The 23,644-nt window shown below is 29.6% G+C and overlaps 1 protein-coding gene across 1 annotated transcript in view; it reads left to right on the forward strand.

Annotated features, from left to right (window-relative positions):
• LOC107446820 (glutamate receptor ionotropic, kainate 2) overlaps positions 1–23,375 on the forward strand; it is a 45,625-nt gene extending 22,250 nt beyond the window's left edge. The window contains exons 5-14 of the mRNA XM_021144471.3: positions 464–622; positions 2,037–2,189; positions 5,674–5,778; positions 7,745–7,861; positions 7,942–8,145; positions 10,495–10,856; positions 12,514–12,712; positions 17,379–17,604; positions 18,858–19,105; positions 22,345–23,375. Of these exons, the coding sequence (XP_021000130.2) occupies positions 464–622; positions 2,037–2,189; positions 5,674–5,778; positions 7,745–7,861; positions 7,942–8,145; positions 10,495–10,856; positions 12,514–12,712; positions 17,379–17,604; positions 18,858–19,105; positions 22,345–22,500 (1,929 nt within the window). The 3' untranslated portion in view covers positions 22,501–23,375. The remainder of the gene's footprint in view (positions 1–463; positions 623–2,036; positions 2,190–5,673; positions 5,779–7,744; positions 7,862–7,941; positions 8,146–10,494; positions 10,857–12,513; positions 12,713–17,378; positions 17,605–18,857; positions 19,106–22,344) is intronic.
• The last annotated feature ends 269 nt before the right edge of the window (positions 23,376–23,644 follow it).

The raw sequence follows: 23,644 nt of genomic DNA on the forward strand, positions 1-23,644 counted from the left end.
TTTTTTTCTAAGTAAACTAATTTTTATGCTATAAAATTAAACGAAAGCTTAAGCAAAAAACATAATTGTACATTTATTTAAAATCATTCTATCATTTATGTTTGGGGAATTTGTTTTTACTCATGATTATATCAGTAGGGATAATTTTTATTGATGCTAAATTTTATTCATCGATCCAGTTTTCATGACACAAACACAACTGGCATTTCCGCACCAAGGAAATGACACTGACTAAAATTCAAATCATTTGCGAAAAATCATATACTTTCTATAACATTTTGAAGTAACCCCCTTAGAACGATTATTTTACAGTGAAACAGAGAGTAGTCGTTCCCGAAAGGTTTCTCTGTATCATTGAAAATAATAATAATAACTGTAATTCTGACGTATTATTAATTTGCAGCAAATATTTGAAATTTATATTCGAGTAATTTATTCAGTATTTTTTATTTTATTTTAACAGGATACGCATACAGAAAATTGGACAAATATTGGTTTAGCAAATATTTCAGCGTTTAGATTAATTAATCCTGAAAATGAAAAATACAAAAAGTTTGTAAGCGAGTGGATATTTTCTGAACAAACAGCAGGAAGAAATATCATAAACAAGCAGCCAGTGACGGTAATTTAATTAATGCTGATATATTCCTTTTTTTACAGCTAAAACCTTAATCTTACACAAAATTTTTCAATATTTTGAAGCTAAAAAAATATTTCTAAATAAATAGAATTTTTTTGAAAAATATGGGAATATATCATTCCCATTTCCAATAATTTCCGTTGCAAATATGGCTTGTGTTTTTTTTTTTCTTTTTTTCTTATTGTGCCTGATAGATTTATGATTATTAATAGGTTCACGTTCTTTCAGATTAGTTGGAAAATGTGTGAAAAAACACTCAATCAGGTTAAATTAGTTTAGTATAAATTGCAATAAACTTTTAATTACGCTGTTCTCAATATGAAGTTTTTGACAAGTACCTGAAAAAGTTGTACTGGTTGAATAATAAATTATGGGTTTTCTAGCTTAAATAACAGTATGTGGGCATAACACAAGAAATTCTATTTCAGTCTTTTAGAGAACTAAGAAACTTCACCCCTGATTGTTCCGCCCACCAAACCCAGTAATTATTCTCATTCATCATAATTCATTTTTCATTAAAAGTCGATGCCTTCCTTCCTTTTCTTTAAAAAAGAACATTTTGTTAGCAAATATGCAATTTTTGCTGTTTTATGTAGTAATACTTTCTCAATATGTAAATGTTAATTTAGATCACCTTTCTTTAGTTATTGGGATGACCACTTCTAGGACAAAATAGCACTCTCTCGACTAACATGGTATATTTTTGAAACAAATAACTGTCCAAAAAAAGTGATCATTCTATTCCAGAACGCGCTTTAGTTTTTAAGAAACACTTTTGTGGAGCAGGCAACCAGGATTTTTCATCTTTTAATTAGTTGTTGTAGTTAAAATTTATTTAATTTAAGGAATTTACATTCAAACTCGTTTGCATACCACCTATCGAATGTCACCAAAAAATACCCGTACCATACCTTTCTAGCAATATACGCCAGCAAATATTTTAATATAAAAATTTGGAAATTTTAGGCCCATATAATATTCAGTTATATAAAAATGTGTTATATAAAAATGTGTTACATAGAAAAATTAGAATGTTATATAAAATAGATGGTATTAATATGCTATCTAAAAAAATCAAAATGCCGAATTATAATTATTTGAACAGTGATTATATGATAACTATGTCCAATGTTATATAGAAAAATAAAATGTTATATACAATAGATGGTGTTAATATGCTATCTAAAAAAATCACAATGCCAAATTATAATTATTTGAACAATGATTATATGATAACCATGTCCAATGTTATGTAGAAAAATAAAATGTTATATAAAATAGATGGTGTTAATATGCTATCTAAAAAAATCACAATGCTAAATTATAATTATTTGAACAATGATTATATGATAACTATGTCCAATAACAGTTATTTCTATTTTAAAAATATTTTCAGACAGAGGCTGCTCTTGTATACGATTCACTTCTGTGGCTGTCTCATATGATAAATGAACTTGACAGAAGTAAGCAGATTCATATTAAATCATTGTACTGCGACGGAACACAAACCTGGGCTTCAGGTTTGCAATTAGTTAACGCCATGAAAATAGTACGTTTTATCTATTTATTTATTTATTTATTTTTATTTCAGCTGCAATAATACTGCACTGTAGAATTTTTTCTAGCTAAGACACTATTCCTATGGATTTTAAAATGATCTCCTGAATCCAAATATTACTCCGGTTGCCTCGTTTAATGAATCTTTAAAAACTTTTACAAAAGAACTTAGGAGTCTCTTAGAGAGTCAAAAACATTTATTTTAACGATTAGGGGATGTGGATTGAGGCTAGAAGGAAGAAACGGTTCTCGTAAATCTTCAATTATAGCAATTAGGGAGATTTTGATGGGTTGGGCCACCTTCAATAACATTAAAAAAGGAAGAAGAAAAAAAGAAATTTTCTAATATTTTTTCTACATATTTGAAGGTTCAGCCATAATGCCTTCCTAAATACGTCATATTATTAAAATTATTTAGTTTCGGTTTTAACTAAAAACGGAAAAATGGATTCTAAATCTCAGGCGAGAAAAATTTGGCCTCCCTTTCCCCTCAACGCTTTAAGCCAATATTGTTTCTAATTATTTTTATTGTTTGGATGGAAAAGAGTGTAACTGAATTTTGAATATGTAGAGAACTAGTTTTAAAAAATTTCAAAACTAAATAAAAAAAACTATAATTTAAGATTCTTTTCCAGTTCAAGGGCAAAAATTTCCAAGAAATTTCTCCTTTCTGCAAATGTTCGTGTCTTAAAACTTTGAATCTCGCTAGACTTACGTAAGATGAATAAAGGTAAAAACAATCATTTTTCCCGTCTTATATCAAATTTATGACAGTTAAATCATTGAATGAAGTAACAAATATAGTCATGTCACCAAAAAAGGGTAGATGAGGAATAATTATTTGCTGAATGGTGTCAGGGCTTTCATTTTCGCGAAGAACTGTATAATTTATCAAAAATGTGAATTTAATAGAGCAGAGTTCCGCTTTTAACTTTTGAATTTTTATCAATCACAGCTCACTGACAATTATATTTAAAGTTTCTTAATAATAAAATACAGCAATTGAACTACTAATATTATTTCTTGGGTAATAATTGTTCATTAAGTACTCATAAGGATTTGTTTTTGCAAGGTTTGTAAATGGTACGATTTAGGAGGCTGGGATAGCCTAGTTGGTAGGGCGTTGGGCCTATGTTCAAGAGGTAGTGAGTTTGACTCCCGTGCAGTAAATAGTGACTAGTGCACGTTTAATCCGTCGGTAACGAAGTCCTCAGTGTTTCCATAACAAATCAATACTTCTGCGGGTACTGAATAGGAGTTTGATAGTTCTCTTGTTCATGTCAAAATTACGGCCTATGGATCAATGAATGAATGTATGAATGAATCCACCCTATAAACGGGCTGTGACGTGTGTGGCTGAATTCGTGTTCTTGGACATAGATAGCGCCACTGAAAAACAAGAAGCGCACCACGTGCCTTAAATACGCTTGGTTTCACCAGACAGGCTTACTAGTGTTGGTAAGTGGCGTTAGAGATAACAACGGTTCTGAAAACCGGTTGCTTTTTTCGTACCAACCTCAAACTTATTGGGTACTTATGATTAAATTAATAAATCGACCACGTGAATCCAAAAAAAATTTTTAATAGTGGAATAAGAAGTGTCATATTAAATTTATTTAGCAGTTACAAGTATAATAATATTATTTTATGTCAAAGAAATGTTGAACCTGATTTTAAGGTGATACAAAATTCAAGTGTTACATTGCTTGTGATGTTTTTTTATTGCATTTTATGAGATCTGTAACCAACTTTCTTTTCTTAAATTTAACAAATGGGGAAATTGGTTCGGTCGAAGCCTTTAACTGGTAAGTTACTGTGACAAATCAGCCTATAATCACATTACTATTTCATTGTTAGATCACTACTTTAAAATACTAGAAAGCTTTTAAATTAGACAGTTTTTATCACTTTTTTTCGTACCTGGAGTAAGTGATAAAATAAATCTCATCAAAAGAAAATTAAATCTCAATAAGTTTTCAGAAATAGTTTCGTTTATTTCCGATTGATTTGCATATAGTATGAAGTTTTGCGCCAAAAAAAAATTAGCTTAGTTAAAAATTTACTTATGAGAATAGTAAAAACCTTTGAAATACTATTCTCGTCTGTTGCAACCTTATTCAATGGGAGTTGGTAGGGAATAAATCAATAATGCTAAATTTGAACTTTTTTGATGCACCTTTTCTAAGAAACTACTTTTGATATCGTTCTGTAATTTTTTGGGGATATTTGAGATTATATTTGCTGCATGATGTGGTAATGTTTTAGCGTTAACAAGAATAATTTTTGAGTCAATTTAATTTTGACAAAGATTTTTGCTCAAAAATGGTGCAACTTCTTAAAAAATCAGGATTCACAGTTCATAATTTTTTAAAAAATAAATTCGGAGAAAGATATGTAATAAAACTATCATATTGTAAACATGCATTAAGTAACTATTTTGTGAAAAGAAACTGAAGTAATATCATGCTTAGATGCTGAGAAAAGGCACATTTCGAAGGGTTAGTTTTAGCATTATTGGTATATGCCCAAACAACTCCCTTTAAAAGTCTCAATCACGAAATCGGAAATTCGATAATCGGAGAAAGTTTGCTGATAAATAATTTTCAGCCACCTTTCGACAGTTTGAGTGAAGTATAGTTTGAAAGATTTTAAATTCAGTCTATTCAGTAGTTGAAATTAATTCATTGCTCTTAAATCGTGCCGGTACGATTTATGAATGCACACGACACACAATTCAAGCTACTACGTAACTTTTTTTTTATAAAAAATTTTTTTTTCAAACCTCTAACAGCAGTTATCTAGCAAAATATAACGTAAGAGCAATAACATTTTACAATTATATAATGTATTAAAATATCTCGAAATCACTGCAGTTATGCTACTCTCTTACGCAGGATGTTCGAAAATTTCATTGAAATCTTGTTAAACAAATTAAATCGAAAGCGACTTGACTCATCTTCATGGATCTATATGTAAAAAAAATCTTTCTAATTTATCCACTAGAGCGTAGTTTCTCCAATTTGTATTTCTTCTGAAACCAAAGGTGGTACGATATTCAAACGGTGCGATTAAACGGTGCGATTTTAAAGACTCTTCTCTATAATGTGCCGGTACTTAAAACCGTAATTTAATACAAAATCTTTTCAATGTTATACCATTTCAAATACAAAAATGAATATATTCATAATTGGACAAATTTGAGCAGTTTTTAAGAAAAAAATACTTAGTGTAAAAAAAAATCATAAAAAAGTTTGATCTTCAAACAATTAGCTGCTTCCATAAAATCTATTATCTCTTAAAGAAACAAACATTTTTTTTGGAATCTTGTAATTTACAATTAAATGTAATTACAACACCTTTGGTGGACAATAATTTAGCTTTTCTTCGCACTTTTTTTTTTGAAATTTTACCTAAGCATTCTGCATTATTTTTTATTAACCATATTTATATCTAATTTATATTTCTTTATTCAACAGAGTTCCCCAGAATATACGACAGGGATATTGAAATTTGATAAAAATGGGACACGATCAAGCTTCGAGCTAGATCTTGTAAAAATTTCAACAAAAGGATTACACAAGGTAACTCATTAAGGCTAATACAATATCTATGCAATAGCATCTTTATTTGTTTTAAAGTGTAATTGTATGAACCGTAACTATGGAAGTGCTTAGATTTTTTTCAATTTGGAGATTTGACTACGCAATTTTACATAATAGGCATACAGTGCGTAAGCTTTGAAGAAGCAATTGCGCATGCTCAATTTTTTCCCCTCTATCCTGAATAACTTTATGTTTTGTGGACTTGACTTGCGTCATAAAGTTATAACAATGCTGTTAAAGTTGTTAGATCAACCAGCTGTTATCATAACATGCACGAATGAATTTGTAACAGTTTAGAGATACTTTTTAAGGTTTATTGCCATTCGTTATAATGTATGAACTAATTTAAAATCATTCATCATTTTAGAATTTTATAAATCGATTAACTTTTCCTATAAAATATTTATAGAATAATATTACCGGTATTTTTATTTTTATGGGCAAAAACTAAATATCGTTTATGAAACTATTTTTTACAATATGATAACATTAAGAACTTAATAGTTTTGACAACACGAATAAAATAACATGTTACATATTTTTTTGTTCAAATCATTACTGCTTCTAAAAACCAACAGCTCATTTTAGTCCATGTAACATCAGTTTGGCCCTAAAACAGGACCATTTCCTTTTTAATTCATAAATAATTAGTTGATTATATGCATATTATTAAACATTATATTGGACGGATGTTGCATAGTTCTAAAGTAATTGAGTGAACTTGAAATCTTAGAACGAATCCTCCACAAAATCATCTGACTTAAAAGAAGTTAGTTTCTAATATTCAAACTCATATATGAAAATATTATCAAATTACCGTTACACGTTGAATTTAAAACCCTGGAATCTAGGGCTTTAGGTAAATTCTCACCATTTATTACGTAGAAGAAGCTTACTGAAGATTAGCTGTGATGACAAATCGTGTTAAAGAGCGTATTCCATGTATATGTATATTTCTAGCCTCATTTGTATATTTTGTTCGTTCATTTAGTAATTTTCTTCTGAATTAATTTTTTTCCTGAAAATTAAAATTTGAATTACATTTAGGTCAATTCTTTTCAAATTAAGGTTTACTTCTTTCTCCCCATAAAGAAATGAAGTTTAAGGCTCATTCAGAGTGAGATATATATCCTTCGATTTCAATTGGGTACATGCAACTCTTAAGAAAATGATTATGCCTGTTTAAAATCATATTTAATCTGTTACGTGTAAACGACGTCACGACGAATGCGTGTCGAACCAGATTAGCTTCTGAATTAACAAATGCCGCGATTTACCCACGATGACGTCACTTACATGCATCCTACTAAAACTCAGTGGCGCGACAGCCCATAGAGGGCCAAAGCATTCTGTGCCAATCTCAGTTTTCTTGACTTTGGGTTCTGGGGTGCAGAAGCAGATGTTCCGGTCAGGTGGTCAGCCGAGCACGGAACACCCAGTGTTTAGTTCCCAAACATGCTTGGTACTCATTTATCGACCCACTGAAGGGATGAAATGCTGAGTCAACCTTGCCTGGCGCAAGGATCAAACCAGGGGCCTGCGGCAGGACAGCGCGAAGTGCTACCGCTCAGCCACCGGGGGTCTTACATGCATCCAATTAAAGATTTATTGATATATCTCTGATCCTAATTACCACTTTATAAAATTTAAATTTTTAAATTTATTTAATTCTTGATTTCAAAAGTAATTTAAAAATCCAAATTTGTTGTTAATCGTTCCAAATTTTTGATTTCTTTTTAAATATTTTTTATTGCTTAATTATTTTTTGTTGATTGTTCTAAATTTTTGATTTCGAAACAAAAATCACCTCACTTCTTTTTTATATACCTGGGTAATATACTTTTGCATTTATGTTAGTTTGATCAATTCCTATAATACTACTATGGTTTCCCTTTTAACGAATGTCTCTATTTTAAACAATTTCCTTGTTTTTTTTCCTACATAGGTTGGTACCTGGGATACAGAAATTGGATTACATTTATCTAAGCGAGGGGACGGAGATGAATTTGGTGACGTTTTGGATATCTTGAAAAACAAGACTTTGAGGGTTACAACAAAACTGGTGCGTAAATCGAATTGAATGGTTTCATGTGTCAATGTATAAATTAACTTTATATTCATTTCGATATTGTGCTATTGCAGACTGCGCCGTACATGTCGAAAGTGGAATCTGATCAAGAACTTAGGGGAAACGATCGATATGAAGGATTTTGCAAGGATCTTTTAGACAAACTAGCCAGTAAACATCATTTTCAATATACGATAAGAGAAGTGGTGGATGGTAATCATGGAAAAAGACTTGATAATGGATCTTGGAATGGAATGATTGGTGAACTCTTACGAAAGGTCTGTTTCTTGTTCTTTTACTCATTATTTCAACTAAATAAGTGTCTTCATCTCTTTTCATTTATCAATCAGTACTCAAAACGTTTACTAATTTTTTTATAATATATATTTTTTATTTTTACGAAAATAAAATGTTTAAACAGTAGCCATACAAAGGCATTAAATAATTGAAATACATTAAATAAAATAATATGGATTTCGTGAAAAAAAAGGTTTTTATAGGGTTCCACGTTTCAACACTCTACCAGGCTGCATGATAATTTTTTTACTCAGCGAACATTAATCTGCATCTAACCTCTGCTTCAACCTCTGCTGCTAGAGACTTTTCAGTTCTCAGGATGGTGCCCTCAGAACAGGACCTATAGCCTTGGCAAAAAAAGTTGCTTTTGAGGTTGACAGATGTAAAAATGTGGCACAAAATGAGATTATGTTTTGCACCAAAAATAATCTCATTAAGAAGCCTCAGTTACACCTCACAAAATCAATCTCATATGTAACTCAGAAATAATTTTACTTAGATCGAGGGAAATTATTCACACCTCAAATATACAAATTTGCTGAAGTGTCGAAAAAAATTCCGTATACTTCAAAAACAACCTCCCTAAGCTGGATTGCTCTTAACTGTATTTCCATCCAGTGTTAATAAAACAATCGCATACACCTTGATTATACTCCTTGGGAGGTTGATCTTGGGAGGTTGATGTTTTTAAACGAATGAATCGTGACTTCGAATGAATTTCAAACCAACCTTGACACCTCAGAACAATCACAAAATTACCTTAAATTTCTGTAGGGGAAGGCTATCCCTCCCCCCACTCTTAGAATTCACTTTCTTTTGCATTCTATATATTTTTACATGAGATATTTTTCGCTTAAAGTTTTTTTTTATGTCTTTTTCTTTACAGTAAACTACATTCCTTAGCAGAAATATTTCTGTTTATTTTCTTTGTGCGGCAAAGTAAACTACCTCAGGTTATCTAAGTGGGCGCAAAAACATATTTTAGTTTCATATGAGTAATAATAATAATTAAAAAAACTAAAATGAAAATAAATGCAAACTTTTTGCAAACAAATTTAAAAGGCAAAAAATTCATAAATTTATTGGTTTGATATGTATGTATGTATATGAATATTCATATAATAATAAATAATTTATCAAATCAATATTCCGGTAAGGCAGTTTATTTATTTGTAGAAATATTTCAATATGTTCCTTTGATAATTTAAATCAAATCAGGTATGTTATTCAAATATGGATGTTTTAACCCTATAAATTTAGGGTAACATTACTGCACCCCTATTACCCTTCCTACCCCAATCCCCCTCTCAGACTTGTACATGCTGCATTAACGGATGATATCTCAACATTACGGATTTAGTCTTCCTTATTTACGAATGCAGCGCTTGAATTATAAATGAACGTTTTCACGGTATTTCTAGTTTAAAGGTTCCTGTCTTTTGCTTGGTTCGTTTCACCATCACACTACCACTTCACTTTCTCTACTCTATACTACGAATAGAGATATATATATATATATATATATATATATAGTCCCCGAAAAATTGGTTTTTATTTTCATATAGGAATTACATACATTTCATATAAGAATTCAAATTACTACCACGAATTACTTATTCTAAATGGTCATTGAAAACAAGTTCTCAATGGCTGATAATTGGCAACTTCTGAAATTAAAATTTTGTGAAATTCAAACTCTGTGTAATAACTTGCATATTCTTGTTCTTCATATTCTGCTACTTCCTGGCTCCTGCCATATAACATTCTGAATAATCTGGAGTTTCATGTTTTTTAAATGCTCATTTCCAATAACACAATTCCATTAATACTTAAGTCCTGCAGTGGACCGATTGTAAAGGCACGGTTCCCAGTGGAACACCGAAGTCAAGTTTCACTGGCTGTGGCCAGTAAACGGGTGGGGACCACTTTGATTAGCCTGCGTAGGGACTGAGGATGCACGGTATTGGTTTTCGTTAAGTATTCGACTTTGAGTGCAGGTCGTTGACCTACAAAAGCAGGGGAGCCATCCCTTCTTCAGAGGATCAAAATTGCGCTGACTTGTATGCGAATCATTCTCAGGGATATTTCCCGGACTGTCGCCAATAGCCCATTGTGAAGCTCTAGTGCGAGAAAAAAAAGTACCTACCTACCTACCATGTCCACTTAAAGTAATTTTTGTCCTTTTCGTTGCATTCAACATAGTATTTCTAATCTGTAGGGGGAAAAATTGCGGACTTAGAACAATTTAATAATACTTAAAAGTTTTTCTTTTTAATAGTAAATCATCTATTAAACAGTTTATACTTAACATTGTTATTTGCATTATTCAGGAAGCTGATATAGCCATAGCTGACTTGTCAATAACTTACGAAAGAGAAGAAGCTGTGGATTTTACCATGCCTTGGATGACACTTGGCATCAGCATTCTTTTCAAAAAACCTGACAAGAAGAGTCCACCCATGTTTTCATTTCTTCAGCCTTTATCATTAGAAGTGTGGTTCTATATGGGAACAGCATACTTAGGAGTGAGCTTGTTTCTATTCATCTTAGCAAGACTGAGTCCTTATGAATGGGTGAATCCTCATCCATGTGATACTGAGAATGATACCGTGGAAAATCAATTTACTCTTCTAAATTGCTTCTGGTTTACGATTGGTTCAATAATGCAGCAAGGTTCGGATATCTTACCCAGGTTAGAGTCTTACAAATTAATTGTGTGTATTACGCATGTACTGCCTGCTGTTTTCTGATTTATATTTAGTATTCACGAGCTACTGTCACTGTGTTTTTAAAAGTAATCCATGTTTTAGTGGATTTTTCGATCGCACAACAAAATTAATTTCAATATTTATTTTATTACTTTGACTTAAATTTAATCTATAATGAAATAAGTTATGTGAAATAAGTGTTACGGTGTATAACAACAGTGAATAACAGTGGGTATCATCCCTTTTAGGATACCTAAATATGATAAAGATGGTAACATTTCCATCAAAATGTAACAATTTAAATAATGTATAATTGCAAAATATTTTAGTAAATGAACTGAAAATTAACGGGTTTATAGTTCATGCAACTTCAGAGAAAAATAGTAATTTGAGAAAACATGAGTTTTCGAAAGCTTAGTTCAACCATATGAGTGGCTTTTTTGAAGGGAAAAAAATTGATGTTTTTTTTTTTTTTTTAATTTTGTAAAAATAAAAATTGATTTTAAAAAATTCCTTTATCCCTCGTTTAAAATTTGTGTGGGTGCTTGATATCGGAGCATTTTTTGTTGTGTTAGATTTAAGGAGAAGGTAACTTATCATGTTATTCGTTATAATTTCTTGCATTTTAGTCCTAAAGCATTTTTGAAGCAGAAGCTGGAATTTGTGCGATTTATTCTGTTTCCTAATACTTGTCAGTAATTGATTAAAAATTGTTTTGAGTGTTTGCTGGGAATTTTCGAAAACTCTATGTTTTAGATAAATTTTACATAATGTGCGAATCCATAGAAATATGTAATTATATGAATATATTGTTAAACTTAAAATCCTGAATCATTTAATCATGAATCATCATATCATAATTTTTTAATAAAGACTTGAATTTGGGTACATGGTACATTTTGTGTCGCAAGAACAGTTTAGAAATACTAACTTAACAAGTAAATTGTATCGGGTAATTTTGTTTGTCTCGTTAGAGTTAATACTTTATTACTAAATGATTATTTTTAATATTCTCATTGAACACCTCCTTGAAAAGGAAAGGCCTCCGTACGGGTAACCAACCATAACCGAGCAATCTGATACTTTATTATCCCAAACGCTGTGACATCTTTCGTATTTTTCCTGCAGTTCATTTGCCTGGACGTTGTGAGATCTTCTTTATCTCCTCCCTGCCCAGTTCGTTACGTCCGAATCTATAGTGACCAGTACTGATGCCTCTTATCTTCTAAGAGGTGTTTCCTTGACCAGATAAGTCCACGACTATCTCAGCCATCTGGTGCAGTGATTGTGAAGAACAGAGGTTCGATCCTCTGTGACGGCGTGAATCCTGACCAGTTTCAGATCCTTCGGTAACAGATTTTCTGGGAAGAAAAGGTGACCTATGCTCCATACTGATCCCAATGCCGTAAACATGCCATACGAAATTGCAGAGCCTTTGTCTCCCTGAACTTCCAGTCCCGCAAAGCATTGTGGTGTGAATACTTTACTTTTTATTAATTCGACTTAATATTTTACATATTATTACAAACCCTTACAGTTTTAATATACTTTAGAAAGTTTCAAGCTATTTATTGGGGTCATTTCTTGAACAATACATCATAAGTTATAGTAGTTAAAAAGAAATGTCTTGTTTCATTCCAGAGCTATTTCAACCAGAATAGTTGCTAGCAGTTGGTGGTTTTTTACTTTAATTATGATATCATCATACACAGCAAACTTAGCAGCTTTCCTCACGTCTCAACGTATGACATCTCCTATAACTGATGCAAAAGATCTTGCAAAACAAACGACAATTCAGTACGGGAGTGTGGATGGAGGATCAACTCAAGCTTTTTTTAGAGTAAGATTACAGTTTAAGTTAAGTTTGATAAATATCAGATGTACTAACAAGGGAAAAAACTTAAAAATTGGAGATACAGATTTTTTTTAAAAACTATATACTAAACAAAGAGTAGAGATAGGTCGTGATTATGTAATGACACGAGATGTAAATTCTTTCCTTTGCTATGCTGATTAATTTGAAGAAATTTACAATCATGATTTTGCATAAATGTGGCTAGATCTCTCAATAATGCAATGCTCGGGCAGTCATGAGCGTGTCATTAAAATTATTGTTTTTATAAGAATCCAGAAACACTCAAGTCAATTGCGGTAAATCGAAAATTTTAGACCCCTCAAAAAACCTTTTTAAACACCTTTAGACCAAAATGAGCTATTTTTTCATTGAACTAAGAGGAAATGTAAGTCAAAAAACATAAATAGTCCCATTAATGCTTGTCATTACAGCAATTTTTTGGAATCTGTAATATCTGAATGAATCTGAATAATCTAGCAAAAACAAAAGATAATAAATAAAGCTACTGCTCGGAAACAATGTTTATTATTCTACCGGTTTTAAAATAAAATTTAATTAGATTATGGGTACGCGAAGTGTTTTACTATTTGCTTATTACCTTCAATGTATGAAATCAAACATTCTATAGAAAGCTTAGGCTTTGAAAAAAAAATGTTTAAAATCGACCCGATAAGTATGAAATGATTAATTTATCATTCACTTCCTAAGTAGTTTATAGAAAAATTATCATGCCATGTTGACTTCCGAACATCAGATTCGATCATTGTCTTAGCGTAAGTTGGTATTGGCAATTATCTTGTGTACTTGCTCCTTGTTTAATGCATGTAACTCATGTATTGTTGTTGTCTCTGTGGAAAATAGCATAGATGAAGAACTAACAAAAAATATTAAATGCAGTACCTCTAATTAAATTATGCACCAAGAAGTGACGCATTTACCTTATATGTTGTCACCCAATCATGGAATTTCGTTTAAAGGAAATCGTAAATACAATACCTCCAGTCAAAATCTACACAAAAAAAACAATGCAGTTATATAATGTTCTTATATGACGAGCGGGGAATTACGCGATAGGGAATCATAGATGCCAAGTATCCAGTTAACTCCGTGTTTCAAAAACGACACTTTTTCAGGACCGAGTGCTCTATACCTAAAAGTAACCTTTCGTGCCTATGATAAAACATTTTTAAAGTAAATATTTGATATTAACATAGATGGGACTAAAATGATGATACAGGGGTTGGACGAAATAATGGAAATTCTTTCATGCTAAATTTTTTTTTGTTGACATTTCTCAAAAAATACTTCGAGAATGAGTTCATAAATTTAGAAATGTATAGAAGATCATGAAACTTCTCACTCATATCAAGAAAGTTTAAAGCTTTTTGAGGTTTGAGGAACCAACAATAAATTACAAACTTAAAAAATATTTTTGAGCACCCTTGGCCAAAAAAATATTTTTTTTTATTTCCAATGCCCGCCTGTGTCAACATCCGTCAATTCAAGCGTATACAGGGCGATTTTGTTGGCCTCTCTTTCAGGGTCACCATATTAGGTGGGCCAGCGTCGCTCCCACAGTGAGGACAGATAGTGCAGAGAGGGAAAGAACATCCATGCCTTGCCCGGGATTCGAGCCCAGAACCTTTCTGATGCAAGGACAGTTCCCTGCCCCCTACACAGGCTAGTCGGCGACCAAAAAAATATAATAATGCATTTATAACTTATAACTATTGCTTTAGTTATTAAATGCAATAATTGCCCAAAAATTCGTAAACCTAGTTTAAATATTAATGAAGATATGGACATTTTAAAAAAAACGATTTTTTTTTTGTGTTATCTTTTTTTGCTTTAACTTTGAAACAATTTAATGCAACAAAGCCTTTGTATCAAATTAAAATTGATTACAAAATTATTGCTTTGAAATTTGAGAAAAGTTGTTAAAAACAATTAGCAAGCTCTGAAATGTGTGCTTCCTTAGTCGAAGGAATATTTTCCTGAATTGAAAACTTTATTTACCATGGTAATGATCGACTATTTTGGGGAATGTATCTTGTGGAATATAAAATTTATTTTCCAAAAGTGTATGATAATTAGTTGAATCAACTTATCAGTTTCAGTCTTAGTAACTACTTTTCGAAAAATCTGGAAAGAAAATAAAAAATTAAATAAATAATCTTTTTTATCAGCTCGTACAGCAAAATCAGGAAAAAATATGTTAATGCCTCAGAATTATGTGTGATATATAATCACCTGTTTTAAATTTTAAGTTAATGTGAATGTTGAATTAGATACGGTTACAAAATCTGAATATATTAAAACTGCAGAAAATATCTGCGCATATAATTACGTAAAACTATTCGTTCTGGAACTGATATTGCCATATCATTAAATAATGATTTATCTGAAAAAACAATTTTCAGTTTTAGTCCTCTTAAAAAGTTGTATGTCTTGTTTTTCATATATTGCATGATTTGTAAAGTTTAATGAAGTATTAAAATCAAAAATGGCTTTTATAATTTATTTGGTTAGCTTATGAATCTAAAATTTTAATTACGTGTACTATCTAATATATTATTAATTTTGCATCCAATATTTTAGTAATTAATAAAATTCTTAAATTGCAATAAAATTTTTAAATTAATTCAATTTAATTAGAGAGATATTTACTTCCAATTAAACGATTAATTTAATTTACACAAATGAAAGAAAAAAAATTTAAGAAAATTTTTGCATTCTTCAAGAAAGCTTTGATAAAATAATTCCATAATTACTAAAAAATCAAGAATACTTACTTAAAGAAAAAAGATTGCTTGTATTGAAATTTATTTTCCGAACCGTCTAATAGAAAGCTAAATTAAAAAGTAAAGATAAATTTCCACTCGTTTTCGAAAGTTTATTGCTTCGCTTAAATATGTCGTTAAAAAATGATAAATATACTTAATTATATGGAAATAAGTCTTCCATGGAAAATAAAGCATAAGCTTCTATAATTATGAACTACTCATTTTCACTCTGAACATACTTAATTGCATTCGAAGTAAATCATCAACTGTAAGAAAAAAATAGATCTTAATAATTTAAAACTATATATATTCAGTGATTATTTCGCGCCTTGTTTAAGTAGTGTAAATTTAGCAAATAGGGTTAGGAAATACATTAGTTGCAACTCAAATTTCAAATTCTGATGTAAACAAATACATTTACTTGAAATCGGGATGAATTGAAGTTGTAAATGATTTTGGTGGGAAAGATTTTGGTTTTAGTTACTTTGAAGTTACAGTACGATTCTGCATGATTACCTTGGCTGCTTACTAAATGTTTCTTATTCCGCACTTTGAACAATCTGTTTCCTTGAAGTAAATTACATGCCAGCAGTGCAAATATAGTTTATACCTACATTAAAGTACAATTTACCTACGTTTAAATTAATCATCAGAAAAATGTTAATTTTTCTTTTCTTCATGGTAGCAGTCTATGGGAGAACAAGCATAGAAGTTACCATTAATTTACTTTTCCAGTATAAACTGCATCATAAAAAATTAAACTAACGTAATCGAAAACTGACATGCTTATAATAAATTTTATTATAATTATTTTTAATATAAATTTTGAGATACTTCTGATAGTTTTCAGTTACAATTATACTAATTTCAATGTGTTAAATTATACTAGTTAGTGCGCATTAAACTTATTAAAAATAAGAAGAAAATAATCGTTTAAAATCAGGGCATGAAAGGCATGAAGGGCAGTATTCAGTTCCATTGTATTATTCGGTGAAGTACATCTATACGTATACTTATGTATACTTTTGGTGAGGTACAAGTATACGTATAGTTATGTACACTTCAGTGGAACTTTTTATAAATTTATACATGAAACTTGCGCTATGAATTCCTTTTATCTAATATTTTGGTGATTAATTTGCTTTATTTTTTGTTTTATTTAGTTTTACTTGCTACGGAAAAGTAATTTACACTTGTGGCAAATTTTCAAATAACGACAACTTTCTTTTAGAGTTGATTTTTTTTGAGTAGGTAAAAAACTAATATTTGTTTTTAAAAAAATGTAACATTATAAGTGATAATACAGTGAGCACAAAATTTCCACTTGGAGATATGAATTTTTTGGGCTTAAGTAATTTCCAATTGTATCACAATTTTAAATAGTACTTCATACTTTGATTCCTAGGTGTAATATTTCATAACACATTTAATCAAAAATTATTGCTAACTTTACTAAAATGTTTACTTATAAAAAGCAAAAGTTTCCGGTAAAATGTGGTAGCACACAAAATGTCGGTACTTTCAACCGTAAAATCCATTTTTACCAGGATATGTTGCGGAATGAAAAAAATTTGACTTACAGCAATTCTTAAAGTAACAATTATCATAAAATCTCTGAATCACTGCAATTAAATAAATATTTCTAACAAAATCACGGTAAAATATTTTTTGGGTGAAATGGTTTTTACGGATGATTCCCCTAAGTACCCGTACTTTAAACAGTAACTTTCAACAGTTAATGTAATAACACAATGAAGTCTTAAAAATGGTAAAAGAATATCCCTAGCTTTAAAATATTATATATATACGAGTGTTTATTATAAAAAATTGCTTTATTAATATTTTAAATAATTATTATTTTTAAACAGAATTCTTCTTATCCGATTTACAAAAGAATGTGGTCATTTATGGAATCTCAACGACCATCGGTATTCACCAAAACTAATGGCGATGGAATTTCCAGGGTAAAAATGGGAAATTATGCTTTTCTTATGGAGTCAACAAGTATAGAATATATCACTGAAAGAAGATGCGAACTGACAAAAATTGGTGGAGAACTGGATTCAAAGGGATATGGAATTGCAACCCCACCCAGTAAGTTTTATTTTTATTTAATGAATTGTTTCAGTTCAATTGAAATACCATGTGTTCTGATCCAAAGAGATATAGAATTGCTACATCTCCTACTAAGTTCTTTTTTTCTATTATTAAAAGGACTGTTTGCGTTGAAATAAATTGGATCCAAAATCCTTTTGATCCAAGAATCTTTTGATGTTATGTAATGTGAAAACAAAATTGTTTTTATTTTCCATGCGATGAACATTTCTTGAATTATGAAGTATATTTTATATATATATATATATATATATATATATATATATATATATATGCAGATATATATATATATATATATATATATATATATATATATATATATATATATATATATATATATATATATATATATATATATATATATATATATATATATATATATATATATATATATATATATATATATATATATATATATATATATATATATATATATATATATATATATATATATATATATATATATATATATATATATATATATATATATATATATATATATATATATATATATATATATATATATATATATATATATATATATATATATATATATATATATATATATATATATATATATATATATATATATATATATATATATATATATATATATATATATATATATATATATATATATATATATATATATATATATATATATATATATATATATATATATATATATATATATATATATATATATATATATATATATATATATATATATATATATATATATATATATATATATATATATATATATATATATATATATATATANATATATATATATATATATGTATGTATCAATAATGTCAAAAAGGCTAAAAATAAAATGGGAGGAAAGTAGGAGGATAATTAAGAAAAATATTACGTTTCATAAACTGCTCACAAGCTGTTATTATAATAAAAGGAGAAGAAGAAAAATCATTAAAATAAAATATTTTAAAAATATTTATTTATTTTTAAAACATTTACTCTCCTGTAGTATTTACAGTACTGCAGTAGGAACGCTCCATAAAAAAGCTCCCTCGATTTAAGCTTCTAATCTCTATTTACTCTTCTATTTGCATATTTTGTAATTTGGCAAACTTATTACGAAAATATATTAAATCATTTTTGAAAGATTTCTGAGTAACGTGAAAGAACAAAGAACGTGAATAAAGTCAAATAATGACTTAATTGATTTTAGATACATTTAACTTAAAATATTAAATTCTTTCTTCTAGATTCACCATATAGAGGTCTCCTGTCGAGCGGAATACTCGAGTTACAAGAAACACAACAGTTGCATATGCTGAAACAGAAATGGTGGAAAGCACCTGTTCAATGTGTAGACGATAGTGCTGCAGACTCGGCGGAAATGGGTATTCGAAACGTAGGAGGTGTTTTTCTTGTACTTGGTATTGGCTCATGTTTAGGAGCGATTCTTGTTGTCATGGAATTCGTATGGAAGGCCAATAAGATATTAGAACGGGTAAATATTTTATTCCCTTAGAACGACTTTCGTAATTACTAATTAATCAAAAATTTAAGAAGTATCCTTTAATTTGCATAAATTCCATGAGTAAAGTAAAACAACGTGAATGAGGTTAAAGAGTTATTGAAAATTAAAGCAAATGTATTGAAGCAGTACATTTGCTTTTGTCTACGAACAAAGAACATTCCGCAGTTTCGCTGTATTCATATTCCTTAGTTTTATTTCCACTTAACGCAAAAAGTACCCTATATTCATCAAGATGCATTCCATAGTTTACCAAATTTACTTTTTTTTACTACCCAATTTGTTAATAACTGTGCTGTTTGTAGAAACTGTGGATTAATTTGTCTGAAAATATTGATGAGAAACACGAAGTATGCATGCATAAGATGACGATTTTAATTTCATACAAAATATTGGTAAATTTTTCCGAGAATATATGATAGTTTGCAGTTGTGCATAAACTGACACGGTAATGTAATTTGCATTTTATTTGATAATTTTGCATTCTTTTGATAGAATTATGAATCATGGTATGACATAAATGAAACACGTACTTTATGATGCAGTGTCTAATCGGCACATATGGCTGTAGACTTTTTGAAATAAAAACGAAAAGGAAATAAAGAGCAATTTGTCCCACCAAATAATTATATTACTCTAAAGAGTTGACTATGATAAAACGTTTTGATTAGGCTTTCTCACCAAATTCTTTGCCTAAAATCGTTAAATTACCAGATGCAATCAGTATACCATAATATATAATTTTATCAAGAGACTCTGAAAGTTGATTTAAAGAAGCTCTTATAGAGGATTTATCTTTTTTTTAAAAAAAATATTCATAACGAAAAAAAAATCATGGAGATAGCTTCCATATTCCCTTCCGCGTATACCATACAAACCATACAAATATACAACCTGAGTTCTTTATTATTTTATGAAAACAATGGTATTAAATGAAAAAAATAAGTTATTCGGTATTTAATTAACAATTTGCGACTCCTATTGTTAAGACGCTTTTTAATTTATTAAACCCAAAAATTCTATTTCATTTAAAATGGTTTATTAAAATTAGTTTATTGTTACTTAATCTCAAAGATTGTTTGATTGGTTCGAAACTAGATTGAACTGGTTTGATTTGTTTAAAATGCAAACAACAATTAAATACAACTGAAGCAATTAAGAAAATTAAGATTGAGCAAAATGATTGCAAGGTATCATATGATACATGCAAATAATATGATACTATTTTCAAAGTTTTTTCCCCTTGCAACTAGGATTAAAATCAATAAATGTCAGGCAGAATTCAGGCTGTCTACTTTCATTTATACTGCGCGTCGTACTGCTTTCTGTGTGGCCATTTGTCTTTCGACTCTTTATGAAGACACTTCTCAGGTGGTTTACAACGCGAAGAAACTTTTTCTTCAAAAATGTCGCTGAGGGAGACATCGCTTAAGAGAAGAGAGTTGATAAATAAATTTTAATGTAGTTGCTTTTGTAATATAGAAGCAGGGGGGGAAGTGTAATAAAAGATTCCGTTGCTAAACAGGTTTTTGTAGCTGAAAATTTGGTTTTATTTGCTTATTCATGAACTAATCAGTGTGAAAGCTTCTGTAAAATTTTTAATGTCCCATGAAGCTTCAAAGATAAAACTTTAGAACCTTTGATGCAATGACAACATTATGTTATTATCATACTCTTTGTGAATCAATTTGTTTTGTGTGCAATATAAAAAAGAAAAATAACTTGCACTTTCTAGTTGCTCTGTGCCCCAAAAATTACTAAAAATATCAATTTAAGTAAAACGCGAGGTGACAGAGATGCATAGTTTGATGCCATCGACTCAACAATTCAAGCCTACTTAGTTTAAAAAATAGCTACAAAGCTTATTAAAATTTGGCTTTGCTGACTGAGAAAATATGTATATAAAATATTTTTTTTCAACAAAACCATGATTTTCAGACACAAAATAGCTCAATACAATATTCACCAATATTCAGTTTTCATACAATATTCACCACTTTCTGTGTAATATTTTATTTGGTATTGACTGGCGCCATCTCTCGACGAGCTTTGTAACTAACTATTATAACTTTTCTAAATACAAACCAACTAATATTTAACATAACTCAGCCAATAGTACATTTGTATTTCTTTCTATTTTTCTTAATTAAATTCTTGGAACATTATGAGATAAAAAATAATGAAAAGATAAGGAAAAGAAAGGGATGAAAATGAATGCGCGTGAACTAGCATAGTTAAATTTAATATTGTTTCAGACTTACATGCACTGTAAGAAAATTGATACTCAAATTTCGCGACACGTTTTTTTTGTTTTCGAAGAAACTGTTTCCTTGTATATGTGTCGAGCGAACATTTCGTCAAAGTGACGAAATAGACGCTATGTCTCTGAGGAAATGAATTTTGTCAATACTCAAGAAATTGTTCGTCATTCTATTTTTTTCGAAAAAAAATTACTCGTAGTGCTTAACTTTCTAAAAATCACTTTATCGTAGGCGACATATAGCAGAATCAATGTCACCTATCATCACAACAAACGAAATACAGATTGAACAAAGACATAAATTGTACCCCTCATCGAAGTGGGATGTGATACCGGGATCTTTGTAGTGCTCTCCTTGACCACCATACGTGCCGGTCACCCAAATTGGTCATTTTATTTTCAGTTATCTAGTCTTCATCCTAGTATCGTCATTCTAGTTAAAAATCTTCCACAATGCACTAGCATGAGGTCCGAGTTGAGGAAATATTTTCGTCATATGCTAGAAAGCTCCTATTTCGTCACAAATTACGATTTTGCGGCGAAATAATACTCAAAACTTGTGAAATATATCTCAAGGATTTCTGAATCGTCCAAAATAGGAGTTTTATTTCTAAGAGTGTGGTTTATCTGCTAATCTTTAATAAACCTCTTTGGTATTTTGAGATAAAGATTGCTGCTGCATAAAAATCAACCCTTCAATGATATCTGGGATTAAATGGCTCATAACTCAGAAGAAACAGAAGTAATAAAAAATGTTGGTAAAATATATTATGTTGCTATTTTCTTAAATGAAAAAAAATCAACAAAGTAATGATAAAATAAATTTAAGTTCTAAACCAGTTTCTTCTTCCAACATCATCCAGCATCTGTTCTCTATATCAAATTTGAAAAGAAAACAACCATTTTTTTTAGAGTTTCTATCTATAATAATTTACACTTTTATTTTTACTAGGAATCTATTCCCAGGATGTTATGGAATGAGCTAAAGTCAACGTTAACTTGCAGAGGATCTTCTAGGCCGGCACCTAAAGACGCGGAAGACGAACCATCAGTTGAGAAAATGCCAATGGTCAACATGAGCAAAATTGAGGATTACAAATTCTCATGACCTTCTCTGCTCTTTATAGATGTACTTAAAATTTTCAATCTGGAGGGAACTTACAGTCATCTTGTACTCGTCTATTTGAGTTACTAATATTAAATTGCATTGCATCTGTTAATAGATATTTAAGCATAAAGGTTTTAAAAACTTTTAAAGAAAGTTAAAAATTTTTAAAATACTCAAAACAACCAAAAAGTATAATATCAATCAAACAATTACTTCACACGTCATTCAAATGAATTGGATTTAAGAATAAGTTTCTTCATCGTATAATAATGAATCATGTTAATAAGGTTGATATAAATTAGCGGTTAGCTAAAAATATTTATTAAATCTCCGTCCTGAAACTGTTAAAAATATCTTTGTTAATGGTTTCTTGTAAATTACTATCTAATGCAACACAAGTTGTTTAAGAAAAACTAGAGATGCTTGCTTATACGCATGAGTATTACTATTTCATTTTTAACATTACTAAGCAAGCATTAACAAATTATACACATTTATTGTTTTTTTTTTGTATTTATTACTCATGAAGATTATTTTGATTGATTAGAAGCACAACTTTCTTTATCAGTAACTGAAAAATAATATGCATTCTGAAAAAGCAATGAGAGCTATAAGAACCTTCCAGAGGAAGAAAAAAAAGTGTAATTGTTTGTCAATGTGCCTACAACTGCAAAAAATGCAGTAATTTTTATCCCTTAAGCGAATTCTGTGTACCCATCCCGGTGTTTGTATTTAACATAACAAAAAATCACTAAAAAGAGCTTTAATTCTCACCGACGTCTTTAAAAAGATACTGGTAGCTATATATATTTTATTACTTGATAATACTGAACAAAACTGTAGAGTTTGTATGTAATAAAGTTATATTTGTGGAATTTCTGTGTGTTACTTTCTTTATTTAAATTATAATTTAAATATTCATCAAAAAATATAGAACATAAAGGGGACATGTATTTTAAAAGTATAACTATTTAAACACTGAGAAATAAGTATGGTCAAATTTACAAATTTACCAATCTATAGTGAATTCTACCGTGTTTTTGGTTCTGTGAGAACACAAAAAGCTAGGTAATTTTACGGAAGAGCTTTGGTAAAGATTTTGGTAAAATTAACAATGAAATATGGCGTTATATTTTATGATAAA

Source organism: Parasteatoda tepidariorum, chromosome 7 (assembly GCF_043381705.1).
Source record: "Parasteatoda tepidariorum isolate YZ-2023 chromosome 7, CAS_Ptep_4.0, whole genome shotgun sequence".
Taxonomy (NCBI): domain Eukaryota; kingdom Metazoa; phylum Arthropoda; class Arachnida; order Araneae; family Theridiidae; genus Parasteatoda; species Parasteatoda tepidariorum.